The sequence below is a fragment of the Trachypithecus francoisi genome, unplaced genomic scaffold (assembly GCF_009764315.1).
Source record: "Trachypithecus francoisi isolate TF-2019V2 unplaced genomic scaffold, Tfra_2.0 Lachesis_group0, whole genome shotgun sequence".
NCBI lineage: Eukaryota > Metazoa > Chordata > Mammalia > Primates > Cercopithecidae > Trachypithecus > Trachypithecus francoisi.
The window spans coordinates 152,541,831-152,557,953 of record NW_022681453.1 but is presented as its reverse complement, the minus strand read 5'-3'; the positions used below and the strand labels follow the sequence as shown (position 1 = coordinate 152,557,953).

Below are 16,123 nucleotides of genomic sequence, written 5' to 3'. Positions count from 1 at the left end.
CCCCATCTCTACTAAAAATACAAAAATTAGCTGGGCGTGGTGGCATGCGCCTGTAGTCCCAGTTACTCAGGAGGCTGAGGCAGGAGAATCGCTTGAACCTTGGAGCTGGAGGTTGCAGTGAGCTGAGATCGCACCACTGTACTCCAGGCCAGGTGACAGAGCAAGACTCTGTCTCAAAAAAAAAAAAAAAAGTGATATTATTTGAGTATTTATACTATTATTATTGAAGGTGATATTAATTATTATTTAATTGTTTTATATTATTTGAAGTAATGAGCTTTCGTTTTCTTTCTAGCCCATTTTTCAGTGAAGAATTTTACTTTGAGATTCCAAGAACTTTCCAGTATTTGTCTTTCTATGTTTATGATAAGAATGTTTTACAAAGAGATCTTCGTATAGGTATGTACTATTCATAATTGTCTTTAATCACAATGTTAATGTTTATATTCATTCGTTCTCTTAGTATAGTGAGGAAAACTGCAGAATAATATATGCTGAACATCTGTAATCTTTTTCTCTAGACTACATGTTCATTTGTGAAATTTCGGTTTTAATTTGTATGTTCAGCTTATGTGACACTTTCTCAGGGAGGCCTTTGCAGCTCCCCTAGTCACTATGTCATATGTTTTTATAATACCTGATTGTTCCCTTTCCATGGTACTCATTATGCTTATTCATTAGTTGGCTGTTTCATATCTAGCTTCTCTAGTTAAATGTGATATTTAAAAGGGCAGGGATTCTTTTTTTTGAGACAGAATCTTGCTCTCTCTCCCAGGCTGGACTGCGGTGGTGCGATCTCGGCTCACTGCAACCTCTACTTCCCGGGTTCACCTGATTCTCCTGTCTCAGCCTCTTGAGTAGCTGGGATTACAGGCATGTGCCACCACGCCTAGCTAATTTTTGTATTTTTAGTAGAAATGGGGTTTCACCATGTTGGCCAGGCTGGTCTTAAACTCCTGGCCTCAGATGATCCACCTGCCTCAGCATCCCAGAGTGTCAGGATTACAGGCATGAGCCACCACGCCCGGCTGGGCAGGGACTCTTTCTTACAGAGTACCTTACATTTAGTAAATGTTGGATAAGTATTTGTTTAGTGGTTCAAATAATGTTTTTATAGAAAGATTGCAGTTTTGATCCTTCAAAGAACATCTGTTTTTGGAGTTTTTCTAATAGAAGTAATAATTCACTTTAATCTATTTATACATTTTCTTCCTGTCTGTATTAGTGACTATATTAGTCCATTCTCACACTGCCATAAAGGCATACCTGAGACTGGGTAATTTATAAAGAATATAGGTTTAATTGGCTCACAGTTTTTCAGGCTGTAATGGCTTCTGCTTCTGGAAGGCCTCAGGAAACTTACATGAGTAGAAGGCAAAGGGGAAGCAAGCACATCTTCACGTGGCTGGCAGGAGAGAGGAGAGTTGGGAAGTGCTACACACTTTTACAATAACCAGATCTCATGAGAACTCACTGTCATGAGAACAGCAAGGGGATGTCTGCCCCATGATTCAGTCACCTTACGCCAGGCCCCTCCTCCAACAGTGGGGTTACAGTTTGACATGACATTTGAGTGGGGACACAGAGTCAAACCATATCAGTGACCAATAAATATATTTCTTTTTTTTTTTTTTTGAGACGGAGTCTCGCTCTGTCACCCAGGCTGGAGTGCAGTGGCACGATCTCAGCTCACTGCAAGTTCTGCCTCCTGAGTTCATGCCATTCTCCTGCCTCAGCCTCCCGAATAGCTGGGACTACAGGAACCCGCCACCACGCCTGGCTAATTTTTTTTGTGTTTTTAATAGATACCGGGTTTCACCATGTTAGCCAGGATAGTCTCAATCTCCTGACCTCGTGATCGCCCGCCTTGGCCTCCCAAAGTGCTGGGATTACAGGCATGCGCCACTGCACCTGGTCAATAAACACAATTCTTAAATAATTGTCAGACTGGAGTGTGATCTGTGGGCATGAGCTAGAACAAAGCTAACTAGCCACATATGTGTCACATTCCTGATCTTTGCACCACTATCTTTGTATTTTAATCACAGGCAGAGGTCTAAGTTACATTTATTATTCTCTTTCTTTTTAGTGTCCTAAATTTCATCTCCATTTTCTTTTTTATTTGAAACATGGTCAAGTCTCCTACAGCTTAAAAAATTAAGAATTATTTGGCCAGGTGCAGTGGCTCATGCCTGTAATCCCAGCACTTTGGGAGGCCGAGGTGGGCAGATCACAAGGTCAGGAGTTCAAGACCAGCCTGGCCAATGTGGTGAAACCCCATCTCTACTAAAAATACAAAAATTAGCCTGGCGTGGCGACATGCACCTGTAGTCCCAGCTAGTTGGGAGACTGAGGCAGAAGAATCACTTGAACCCGAGAGGCAGAGGTTGCAGTGAGCTGAGGTTAAATACAGTGTGGTTAGGGAAGTCTGGAAAGCAAATAACACAGTGCCATTGTGATTGTATTAGGGTCATTGCTATAGGAGACCACACAATGGTGTAGATACCAGGAGTTATGGAGGCCATTAATACACCAGTCTACCACAAAGACCAAAATGTATCTATCGAAACCTCCTACACTAAGTCTTTGAAGTACTGCCGTTGTCTCTAAATGCTGCTGTTGACTATCTGCCCGAATTTGTTCCGTCCTCTGGATTTTTTTATACTGTTTCATTTTTATTTTTATATAGGCATTTTTATATAGGCAGTAACATTTGTCACTGTTTTTGTTTGTTTGTTTGTTTGTTTGTTTGAGATGGAGTCTCGCTCTGTCGCCCAGGCTGGAGTGTAGTGGCGTGGCATGATCTCATCTTACTGCAACCTCCGCCTCCTGGGTTCAAGCAATTCTCTTGCCTCAGCCTCCCTAGTATCTGGGACTACAGGCGCACACTGCCACACTCAGCTAATTTTTTGTATTTTGGTAGAGATGGGGTTTCACTGTGTTGCCCAGGCTGGTCTTGAACTCCTGAGCTCAGGCAGTCAGCCCACCTCAGCCTCCCAAAGTGCTGGGATTATAGGCGTGAGCCACCGTGCCTGGCCTGTCACTGTTTTTATCTCCTCTTTTAGCCATTTCCACTAGTGCTCAAGTAGGAACAGGACTATCAGGATTTTGCCAATTGGTGAATTTTATCAGGCTGAAATTTCTAAGAATATATTGTATCTAAAAATGGGTCCCAAGGGTAACACAGTATTTACTGATGGCAAGAAAATGCTACTGAAAAATAGTATTAGAAAGCTAAAAATGCTTTTTTAACTTAATGATCAACAAAGGTGGTTTCTGTGCCCACAGTTCCTTCATTTCCTTTCGTGGTTCCTTTCTTTGTCTGATTTTAAGGAACTAATACAGCATCTGGTGTGTATATGTTTGGTTTTAAGCGCTTTCTGCCCGTGAGTTTGTCAGGACAGTGAGGAAATGAAGTACTAATTTTAAATGATTGTTGGGACGTTTGTTTCTTTCTTTTTTTTTTTTTTAAAGAGACGGGAGTCTCACTATGTTGCCCAGGCTGGACTTGAACTCCTGGGCTCAAACAATCCTCCTGTCTCAGCCTCCCAGGTACTTGGAACTACAGGTATGCACCATTGCATCCAGCTGTGTTTGATTTTTTTTGAAGTTGGTAATTTCATAGCTGGTGAAATAATGGATTGACTTTGTTTAAAATAGTAATCAACAGCTGGCCACAGTGACTCATGTCTATAATCCGAGCACTTTGGGAGGCCAAGGCCGTTGGACTGCGTAAGCTCCAAAGTTCAAGACCAGCTTGGGCAACATGGTAAAGACCTATCTCTACAAAAACTATAAATATTAGCCATCTGGGACCAACTATAAAAATTACTTCCAGCTACTTGGGAGGCTGAAGTGGGAGGATCACCTGAGTCCAGGAGGTTGAGGCTGCAGTGAGCTGTAATTATGCCACTACACTCCATCCTGGGCAGCAAAGCAAGACCCTGTCTCAGAAAAAACAATTATAAATTTAAAAAATACATAAATAAAAGAAAATAGTAAACATTAAACATACATCTTTGGGACTATTAGAGGCACAAAAATGGTTTTTAAGATCGTTAAAAGTCATTCTAATGCAGAGGAGCCACATCAGATGTAGAGTTTGAGTAATTCACCCAAGATTGCACAGCTAATAAGTAACAGAATTGACACTAGGTTATGGAATTAGTGTTTGTGTTGGAAGGAACACAAACAGGCATACTTTGGTTTCGAAATCTGACTTCAGCACCTGTTAGCGGCAAGTTTAAAAATATTGTTCAGCTTTCCTCATCTGTAAGATGGTGATTATACCCTCTACCTCCAAGATTGTTAGGAAAATTAAATAAGAAAATATATAAGAATGTCTCCTACCTGATAGAGATTCAGTAAATGCTGGCTTTTCTTTCAGTTCAGTGCTCTTTCCATTGTATCGGGCTGTCTACCTTTTACTGTTAATGCCTGCCAGTTTAGTGATAAAACAACAAATCAGAATCATGAGACATTTTTTAAAATTCTATTTGTATTTCAGAAACTTGTTCCTTCCTTCCCCATCCCTTTCTTTTCCCTCTCCCATACTTCCTTTTCATGTATCCTCCCACCTTTTTTCCTCCTCCATTCTTTGTCTCTCTTCCCCTCTCCCCCTTCCCTGTTTTATTCCCTTGGGCTGATGATATATATTTCTTTTTACATGTTATAGTGCCTAATAAAGTGCTGGACATGTTGTAGGTATCCTGCTACCTAATGACTTCAAATATTTTTCTTATTTTCCTGTGCCATTCTTATATGTCATTTTCTCTAACTTTGCGGGATCACGTACTCTTTCTTCCCTGCTTCTTCAGGCCAACTAGCCTCATGCAACTAGATCTTTACATATTGGAAACTGACATCTTAAAAAGGAACTTAAGAATAAGAGCTGGCAATAAAATTACAGAGTATTCTCAGCTCATAAATGGCTTATTTATGCAGCTAGTCAAAGAAGGGTTTCCCTCTCATAGGACAAGAAACATTCAACTCTTCAGTGACAGTGAATGTCATGATACTCAAAATGCGGAATAGGAGGAAGAGGCAGCTTGCTTTAGAATATATTACCTGTGTGACTAAGAGAGGGTTCTCTTTTGGGAAGGCATCTGTGACAGACGAGAAGTATTTACAGTGATCTGAGAGTAGTGAGTCATAAATAGGACAGGTAAATTTCTACTCTAGTTTTCAGCAGCATTGTTAGTTAAATAGAGTGTGGTTAGGGAAGCCTGGAAATCAAATAACACAGTGCCATTGGGATTGTTGAATGAGGGAATGAATTTGTCAAACCAGTAAACTCCTAAATAAACTTTGTAAAAAACCCTCTTTTTGAGTTTGGGACTTGTTTTGGTGATGTTTGCATGTATTACATGTATGTACATATGTACATCTATATACATATTCATAAATTGTATGCAAAACTAAAAGTTATAGAAATTGTAAAGTAGAAATTTCACCAGAAGTCTACTGATTCGTTTCTGGATGGTAAGTAAAGTCTCTTAAAATTATGTGCCAGATATCATCTGTGCCTTTTTCTGGGGAGAGGACATAAAAGATACTTAGTTACAAAAATTCTTACAGGGAGGGGAATGGTTCTCAAAAGGTAAGAGCTTCAGCTATAGGATGTATAGATGTATTTCTGTATGTATGTATATATTTTTCAGTATCAAACTGTTATGCATTGCCTTAACATTTTATTTACATCTGGTGCGGAATCAGTGGTAATTAGGACTACTTGATAAAATTGTGGTAATCATTTGTGGCGTGCAATATTGAATACTTTGTCATAATTTTGTATCCTAAGCCATTCCTGGTAGTATATGGATTTGCCAGAAATTTGATACAATTCATAGATAAAACATATCCAGAGATTTGTATGATTTGTCTCTTAACCTAAATTCTTCCTGCAGTTTAAGGAATATTTGAGTATTCTAGTTAGTGCCTGAATTTTATATTTGGCTTTTAATCTGTGTATTTAATACTATAAGAATTTCTGTTTTCCCACCATTTTTATCTTAAATTTAACCAAAAGAGAACTAAAATACATTATTTCCCTAGTGTCATTTTCGGTGTGATTTGAATAAACTATAAATGCTATATATTCACATAAAGCTTTTGATCTTCAAATTACATTTTATCCCAAGAAAGTTGGGAAGATATGTATTTATTATCAGGACCAATTTTTTAAAAAATTTTGTGTTTTCACTTCGTGTATTAATAGACATATAAAGATGAATTTACAATAGGCCTCCTTCGATTGTATTTTTTTAATACAGTTACCACTCTTTAATAAAATATAACTGTGCACTTTAGTATTTTCTTTAAAATTAGATATATCAGTTGTCTTTATAGTTTTAATTCCAAGACATGAATGAGAAGCTTATCAAAAACTATAATGTGGTTACAGTCTAAAAATAATAGTTTTGTTGAGATGTAATTCACATACCATTAAATTAACCCTTTTGAGGTATACATTATATTTGCTTTTCAGTGGTTCAGAAAAAGAATCATTATATATGTTAGAGGGAGAGAAACATTATAAAAGTTAACAGTAGGGGAATATGAGTAGAAAATATGGAAATTTTTGGTGTACATTTCTTGCAACTTTTCTGTTTGAAATTATTTCAAAATACATCTTTTTTTCTTTTTTCCAGCACTAATGGCTTGGGTGAATTAAAATATTTTTTAAATTAAAAAAAGTGTATGATGTGGTGGGGCCCTTAGTATATTCGCAGAGTTGTGTAACCGTCACCACTATCTAATTCCAGAATAAAATTTTAAGCATGATTTTTGTTTGTTTTCCTGTTCCTTCCTTTTCATTTGATATGCAAAAGTTGACACATCTTGACAGAAAAATTTCTTTACAGTTTTCTTAAAGATTTCAAATGTTGAACTAAAAGACCAAGGTATGTCATAAGTACAAGGAAATAAAGTAGAATTAGGGCATATAAAATGAAAATTCTTACTTGACAAAAGAAAGTGAACTGCTTTTAACTTTATATATCCTTTGTTGAAACTTTTGTGTAGAATCCTGGAGTAAATCGTCAGTCTTATGCAAAACTGTGTCTACTTCTTAAAACTTGAATTGAGGAAGGAAATGCTTTGTACCAAGATGGCAAATACTTTATTATAAGAACATTTCTGTTTCTTCCTCTCATACTACTTTGTTCTTTGTACTATATCTTCCTCTGAGAGGGTTTAAACTCTTTAGAGAACTGGCTTAATTTTTGTATGTGTTGTAGCAACATGATCAGTGTTTGCAATGTTTTGTTAAAAGTAAACTCTTAATAATAAAATTGTTATAATCTCCCATAATTTTCAAGTCAGTTTTCACTGTTGTTAATGATGTATGATATTGTTTTTCCTTTTCTCTTAATTGGAATTTGTAAACTCTTACTAAATGCAGATACATCTGCTCAAAACTTATTAAAACGTGTCATTTGTTCATAGGGTCAAAAGATTGGGAAGATTAGTTTGCACTACTGTTGTACTTTGCTTTTTATAATGAATGTACTCTGGGTAAAAACATGAATCTGAATAAGTACTAAAAAAATGCAGTTGCATGTAAATACAACTGAGGTTTTATCTAATCCCCTGATTCAAAATGACCCAGACAAAGGTCTGCCAAGGGGCAAGGAGAAATGAGATATTTTTTATTCTTTAAATTGTAGAAAAAATGCTTTATAAAAATTATTTTTATGTCGATAGGTACAAATTATTTTACAATATTTTCTGTAAAGTATTATATAAAACAGTGCTAATGAGTCTTAGGATTATACAAAGCATGTTTTCTTATATTGTTTTACTTATTTTCTGTAGGAAAAGTAGCCATCAAAAAAGAAGACTTGTGTCATCACAGTGGCAAAGAAACTTGGTTTTCATTACAGCCTGTTGACTCCAATTCAGAGGTTCAGGTAAATATTAAGGCTTATGTAATACAAGAGATCGTCACAGGAAATGAGTAAAAAATGAACTAATTAAACTAGTTCATGTAAATAGAGCATATTATACCTTATTTTAAATTCTGGCATCAAATATTATAGACTTTTGGGTAATATAGAACAGGAAGGTAATGGCTTTATCATATTGTTTCAAGAATAATGCTCATGTATATGCATATGTGTAGATTTGGGGAGATTAGGGCATTTCTTTCTTACCTTCTGTTTGAGTCACAATAGCAAATTATTATTTTGTCTTTGAGGGGAAAAGTTTTAAGGGAAAGTATGTGTTTTATTAACTCTGACTTTGGGGAGAATCCCTGAAAGTCTGATTTTGTCTGTACTGATCAGGATTCTCTGTTTACTCTCTAGTAGACTGGACTTGGGGAAATGTTATTCATTTAAACCCTGCCTGAGCCCACTGTGCACAGCCTTCACTCCCACACCCACCCTTTCCTGTTGTTCACCTCGCTTTTTATTTGAAAGGGTATCATTACTCTTTAATCTTTTTTTCTTTTTGCCAAAATAAGAGACTTTTTTATTTTTATTTTTTTTTTCAGATTCTGTGAGTAAAGGAGTGTTTAGCCATGTAGCTGAAGTTTCTATTTGTTTTTAGAAAATCTGAGTTGCTCTGTCTTAGAAATTATTATTTCTGTCTAAAAGGTTTTTGTTGTAACCTTATTTATTTATAAAATATGGTAAGGATTGTGAAACCATTTCCCGAGGGCATAATTGCAAGCAGGATTCTTCCTCTCTAAAAGGAGTTATAATTTGCCACTGTGACTCAAACAGAAGTTTAAGACAAGAAAAAAGTGCTACACCCACACTACAGATAATTTGCAAATAAGTGCCTGTGTCTCCATTTCCTCATAATCTCTCAAGCATTCTGATTAATTATTAAATTCTCAAAAACTTAAGTATTTATGCACTAAAACCCCTTCTTAACTGCAAAATATAACATACTTTTCCTGTTTAACCTACTTTGCCATGTTTTAATATTCTTGTCTTTCCGTATGTCCGTAGCTATTATTCAGATCCCAGTTGTACAGTATTGTAAATGATCCATGTGAGAAGCAATGTGGAGAAGTGGAAAGGGTTTAAATTAAAAGGCAGAAAACTTAGGTCTTAGTTTTTATGTGTAGTTACTTAAATGACACTGAATTTCATTTCTATAAAGTGGGAATAGAAGTTGCTGTGTTTGATTTATATGGTTTTGAGAATTAAGTGAAATATCTGTAAGAATAGTTTAAAAGCTGTTAATGCTATACAGATGTAAAATATTGTCTGTTTACCACCAGTCAATCTGGTGGCTATTTCCCTAATACTCCCTTACCAAAAGGCAGATATGTAAGTTTTAAAGTACCAGTTTTTCTTTTAATAGTTTTAACAAAAGGCGTGATAGGAAAAGGCTTTGAACATTTAAACTGAAATTTTATGAACCATTAAATTTTATAAAACTCGTAAATTTTATGAATTTTGTGTAAATTTGCTCAACAGTTTAAGAGTTACAGCTCTCAAAAGGTAGAAGTCTATATAGAATACTCTATAGAATTCTTGGAGATGGTACTAGAGATTAATACAGGGACACAAGCCTTTATTTGATGGTGCGTGGGTATATATATGTGTGTGTATATATATGCATATATATGTATATGTACAACATTAATATGCATGGATGCATATTTATAGATATACACATACATATGCATATGTGCATGTATATGTACACATTTGAGAGATACGTATCTCATCTATGAAACATGAAAATTGTGGAAGTGGCAGTTACCTATTAGATATAATATAGTCATTTTAAAATTTTGTGCAAGTTATTTTCATGAGTTCTTAAACTTTACAACTCTTTTGTCTTAAATAATATTAATAAGATTTACCCACTCTTTAAAATAGATTTTAGAAGGAAAAGTACTTTATGGGGTGGGAGAGACATATAACACTTTCGGGTTAATATGGTACCACTGAAAATGTTGTCCCAGTACTGATAAGGGAATACTAAATTAACTTTATGAGTCTAGAAAAGATAGAAAATCATCTCATGGTTCATACAAATCCTACTTTGTTGATAAATTTGTTCACTTCCATAAACTCTGTAAAATTTTACAAAAATATGAAACATAAGAGCAATTAATAGGAAAATAGATGAAAGCTGTGAAACATTGCATTCAACAGGAACTCAGTCTGATAATTACTATTAGTAATTATACCAGTATATCCTAAGCACAGTACTAAGTACTTAATGTCGTTTAACTTTCAGAGTAGCATTATGAGGTAAATAGTACCACCTCCATTTTACAAATAAGGCAAATGAAATTCACAGAGATTAAATGTCTTCTCCAAAGTCACAGAACTACTAAGTAGTGGAGCCTTGATTCCAAAAGAGATCTGTCTGATTCTAAAACTCCTAACCACAGTGCCTTTACTACCTTTCACTATTCTGTACTATTAGTCATAAAAAAAGGTAGTAGATTAGGAGTATCACTTAAGCAACATCTGAGTGTAAGGAACAGAAGCCTGCTCAGATTTGCTCAAAGAAAATGGGAGAGGCCATTAGAAAGCTCCTAGAGTTTCTTGGAATGTCATTATGGGAACTTTACATTGCTAGTGTGAGCTAGAAAGTTGTCAGGCATTTGCAGAGGAGATGCATCTTAAGTGGAGATTAGATTCTGAGAACAACGGACATTAAAATTTGCCTATGTTCATCTGTAAAATGAGTATACAAAAGAAAAAGTTAAAAATTTTGGCATAAGTTACAATTACTTTTGAAAAGAGTTTAGTTTCTTATAAAATACCCTAAGGTATTTGGGTGGTTTGTTTGTTTTTGGTTGACTACCACATAAAATAATAGGCTTGCATTCTGGGCCATGGTAAATTAAAACTATATACTACATCTTTAAACTGTAGACCCCCTCCTCCCCCACTCCGTACAGCAATAGATACTGCAGGTGGCACATGGAAACTGAGACCCACTAATCATATCTTCTATTCATATGTTCACTGTGCTCATTCAGTATAAGTTCTCACTGTTTAAATAATTAGTTTTTTTATTTCCCTTTCATGAAGTGAATGATGTTTTCTCTCAGTCCTTCCCTCTCATTTTAATAACTATTCGCTTTGCAAAATATAAAGGAAAGAAAAAACCCGTTTTATTTTGAGATTCCATTGTATTCTTTTTGTATGTCTGATGAGACATGTCTCTTCCTCTGCTTCTCTCTGTAAATCTGCTCCAGTCTCTTTTTGAGACCTAAAAGAGGCCACACCAATTTTTGAATCTATGTGACCATACGGCTTCCTAACCTCCAACATCTGACTCAGTTTTCTGCCACAATCTAGAGAGAAAATTTGGCTAAACTTGGGTCAGATGTCCACTTCAATCTAATTTGATATGGTTGGAGGAAAAGTCACTGTAAGGCAGTCCACTTCAGGGCTTTGAGTAGGCATGTTGCCTGAGGAGGGGTTTGGGTAGAGGAAACGATTGGCATTGCTACCTCAGAGGGAGAGATGCTTGTTTCCTAGTTCTACCACTAATTAGCATTTGTGCCCCAAATAATTGCAAGCCTGTTGTTACCTGAGGATCTTCATCTACAAAATGATAATGTCAGCATAAAGGATTCCCTTGGTTGTGAAGTTCTAGGGAAATAACATGCAGAAATGTAATTTAGCTTTCAAGTGGAAAGATCCCAATAGTATTAAGATGGGCTTTATTCCAAAACAGTTGAAAAATTGTTAAGAACTATAACCTCTTACCTTGAATTGTCTCCCAGAGACAATTTTTTATTATTGCTGATACTGTTATACTTGTCATTAATGTTAATAGTTCTTTTCAGTTTCATTTTCAGTAGTTCAAAATATTGTTAGTAACATTTCATTAGTGTATTTTTCTACTTTTTTTTGAATTTAGGTTTTGGCTTGATTCTAGCTTTTGCAATTTTTCCTTCTGGGCTGCACCATTTTTTTCCTCAACCTATTCTAATCTGCTTTCAGACTCTGCAGTGGGTCAGAGGGAGAGCAGAAATGGTTCTTTATACCTGTGACATTGTGTCAATAAATCTAGTGGACATTTTTCCATCCTCATCTTACTTGATCTTTGAGCAGCTTTTGATACTGGTGACCACTCCCTCCATTTTGAAGTATTCTCTTCCTTAGTTTCTGATCCTGTTTATGGTCCTAGTTATCATCTACTTCATTTGGTATTCTTTCTCGATATTCTTTGCCGCATATGTGAAGTTAATATGGGTTGTGCTGGTGCCTTCTATAAATCCTCTTTTGGCTCCAGTGAACTGCAGCCGTACTATTCGTTATTATGTCCTGTAACTCACCAGGGACATTAAATATTTATCCTTTCTTTATTTCTTAGGCAGTGTGATAAAAAGCATACTGTACATATGGTTGATTAAACCAGGCCGGATATGGTGGCTCACTGTAGTCTCAGCAGTTTGAGAGGTTGAGGCAGACAGATTGCTTGAGCCCAGAAGTTTGAGACCAGCTTCGGCAACATAGCAAGACCCCATCTCTATAGGGGGACAAAAAAGAGTGATTAAAGCAAATCTCCCATATGGAGAATTTACTGCTCTCATTAATTAAGGAGTTTGTCTCACACAACTTGTCCAAGCAGTAAATCCAGATGTGCTACCAACCATGTCCTATATGATGCAATTACTTAGTTAATAGGTCTTTACCAACAAGCATATCTTGAATTTCTGGATCATGCCATAAGTTATTGATTGTTTTATAGGTTTTTTTTTTTTAAAGACCTCTGCCTTACCTATTTAAAAAGACGTTTAAAAAGAAATGCAATGATTATAGCTAATAATATATACACGAGGATTTTTAAAACATGCCCTATTCAAGACATAATAAATATAAAAACATAATTCATTATTGCAGGTTGATTTTTTTAACTTCATTTAAAATTTTTGTATGTGGGCCGGGCGCGGTGGCTCAAGCCTGTAATCCCAGCACTTTGGGAGGCCGAGACGGGCGGATCACGAGGTCAGGAGATGGAGACCATCCTGGCTAACACGGTGAAACCCCGTCTCTACTAAAAAATACAAAAAACTAGCCGGGCAAGGTGGCGGGCACCTGTAGTCCCAGCTACCTGGGAGGCTGAGGCAGGAGAATGGCGTGAACCTGGGAGGCGGAGCTTGCAGTGAGCTGAGATCCAGCCACTGCACTCCAGCCTGGGCCACAGAGCGAGACTCCGTCTCAAAAAAAAAAAAAAAAAAAATTTGTATGTGAATTAATAATGAGCCATTCTAGATCATATTAAATACTTCTTTAAGGAGAACACAACACCTTCATAAAGAACTGCCACTAATGTAAGAGATACTAAATAAAATTTGTATTTTGCTTTTTCATCTGATGGGCAGTTGTGTCCAAAATTATTTATAGAGGTAATTTCTATATATTAAAACATCCGTCAGAAATCCAGAAGTTGGGATATTTTTCACCTCATGTACAGGCATACATTCTTTCATTGTACTTCACTGTATTGTGCTTCACAGATACTGCATTTTTTACAAATTGCAGGTTTGTGACAACCCTGTGTCAAGCGAATCTATCTGCCTATTTTTTCCAACATCATATGCTCACTTCATGTCTCTATGATAGCCTTTTTTAGGAATAGCATATTTTTAAATTAAGATATGTGTATTGGTATTTAAGACATATTGTACACTTAATAGACTGCAGTATAGCATAAATGTAACTTATATACATTAGAAAACCAAAAAATTTTTGTGACTTTCTATTTAGATATTTGTTTATTGAAGTGGTCTGGACCCTTAGACAGTATTTCCAAGGTATGCCTGTAAAAAAATTTTTTACCAGTTGAAACATACTGAGTTATTTTATGTGGAAATGATTGTTAAAATTTAGTGTTTTGTGACTGATAAAAACAAAATAAAATTTAGACTTGAGAGGATTTTAAGTGCATGTATTGTGTTTTGCTCAAATACCTCTGTATTAGTCCATTTTTGTGTTGCTATAAAGGAACATCTAAGGCTGAGTAATTTATAAAGGAAAGAGGTTTATTTTGGCTTACAGTTCTTCTGCAGGCTATACAGGAAGTATGGTGCTGACATCTGCTTCTGGTGAGTGCTTCAGGAAGCTTACAATCATGGTGGAAGGTAAAGGGGAAGCAGGCATATTACATGATGAGAGAGGGAGCAAGAGACAGAAGACAGAAGTCCCATACTTTTAAACAACTAGATCTCACATGAACTAACTAAGCAAGACTCACTTATCACCAAGGGGATGGCACTAAGCCATTCATGAGGGATTTGCCCCATGATCTGATACCTCCCACTGGGCCCCACCTCCAACATTGGGGATCACGTTTCATTATGAGATTTGGAGGGACAGACATTCAAACCATATCAACCTCTGTTCATCTTATTTTCTCAAACTGTGTGCAGAAATTTACATAGTAGCTTCTATATGGTACCAAGAATATATGTAATATGCAATTGAAATAATCACAGATATTTTTGTGTGGAATTTTTGTAAAATTAATTGAAATAAAGTTAGCATATAAAATACCAAATCTTCAAATAGTACATGTATTAGCCCGTTTTCACACTGCTGATAAAGACATATATCTGAGACTGGGAAGAAAAAGAGGTTTAATTGGACTTACAGTTCCACATGACTGGGCAGGCATCAGAATCATGGCGGGAGGTGAAAGACACCTCTTACATGGCAGTGGCAAGAGAAAAAGAGAGAGAAGCAAAAATGGAAGTCCCCGATAAACCCATCAGATCTTGTGAGACTTATTCACTATTACGAGAATAGCACAGGAAAGACTGGCCCCCATGATTCAGTGACCTCCCCACTGGGTTCCTCCCACAACACGTGGGAATTCTGGGAGATACAATTCAAGTTGACATTTGGTGGAGACACAGCCAAACCATATTAGTACCAGAGTAATGTAAGCTCCTCAGAATGCTCATTAGTATAAGATAATGTGATATTATAACTGCATGTATCAGCCTAACATAATCAGTGCTATGGAAGTCATATAGAGCAATACCTTTCAAGACTTTGGTTTATTTTTTATTAAAGACGAATAATACAGTGCAAGGTATCTGATCTTCCAACATTTTCTGACATACATGAAAAGTATACTGTCATTGAGCGTCCTTTAAGAGATTGAATAATAAGAATGCAGTTGTAGGCCAAATCACATTACATGTTTATTGTCAACATAGTACCTTGCTGGATTTTTTTTTTTTTTTTTTGAGATGGAGTTTTACTGGAGTGCAATGGTGTGATCTCAGCTTACCACAACCTCCGCCTCCTGGGTTCAAGTGATTCTCCTGCCTCAGCCTCCCAAGTAGCTGGGATTACAGGCATGTGCTACCACACCCGGCTAAATTTTTATTTTTAGTAGAGACGGGGTTTCTCCATGTTGGTCAGGCTGGTCTCCAACTCCTGATCTTAGGTGATCCGTCTGCCTCGGCCTCTCAAAGTGCTGGGATCACAGGCATGAGCCACTGTGCCCAGCCTCCTTGTTGGATGCTTAATATTGCTTCTTTGTAGGTTCTTTATTTTTCTTATTTGTCCCTAGGAGTTCTTGAATCTGTGGCTTGTCTTCTATCAATTTTGGAAAATTTCCAGGCAATTATCTTATCTCCTTTTTGTTTCTGCCCTCTTCCTTTTTTCTCTTCTCTGCTGCGACTGCAGTGATGTGAATAATAGGCCATTTCACTGTGTCTTATATGTCTCCTATGCTTTTTCCCTCTCTGTGCTTCATTGTGGGTATTTTCTACTGACCTGTCTCCCATTTCACCAGTCTCCTTTTCAGCTGTGGCTACTCTGCTACTAAATGCGTTTTCATTTTGGTTTATTACTTAGTTCTACCTTTTTTATTTCATTCATTTTATAGTTTCCAGGTATCTGCTGGATTTTTCATTTTGTTTTACGTCTTTTAAAAAAAATAGCTATTTTAGGCCAGATGCAGTGGCTCACACTTGTAACCCTGGCACTTTGGGAGGCCGAGGCGGGAAAATTACTTGAGGTCAGAAGTTCAAGACCAACCTGGCCAATATGGAGAAACCCTGTCTCTACGGAAAATATAAAAATTAGCCAGGCCTGGTGGCACACGCCTGTAGTTCCAGCTACTCAGGAGGCTGAGGCAGGAGAATCTCTTGAACCCGGGCAGTGAGCTGAGATCATGC

At 36.6% G+C, this 16,123-nt stretch overlaps 1 protein-coding gene across 3 annotated transcripts in view; it reads left to right on the top strand.

Annotated features, from left to right (window-relative positions):
* The window catches only part of RASA2 (RAS p21 protein activator 2), a 127,323-nt gene that overhangs the window by 29,570 nt on the left and 81,630 nt on the right, over window positions 1–16,123 (top strand). For all 3 annotated transcript variants that reach the window (XM_033212460.1, XM_033212462.1, XM_033212461.1), the window contains exons 3-4: window positions 296–399; window positions 7,816–7,910. In XM_033212460.1, coding sequence (XP_033068351.1) covers window positions 296–399; window positions 7,816–7,910 — 199 coding nt within the window. The remainder of the gene's footprint in view (window positions 1–295; window positions 400–7,815; window positions 7,911–16,123) is intronic.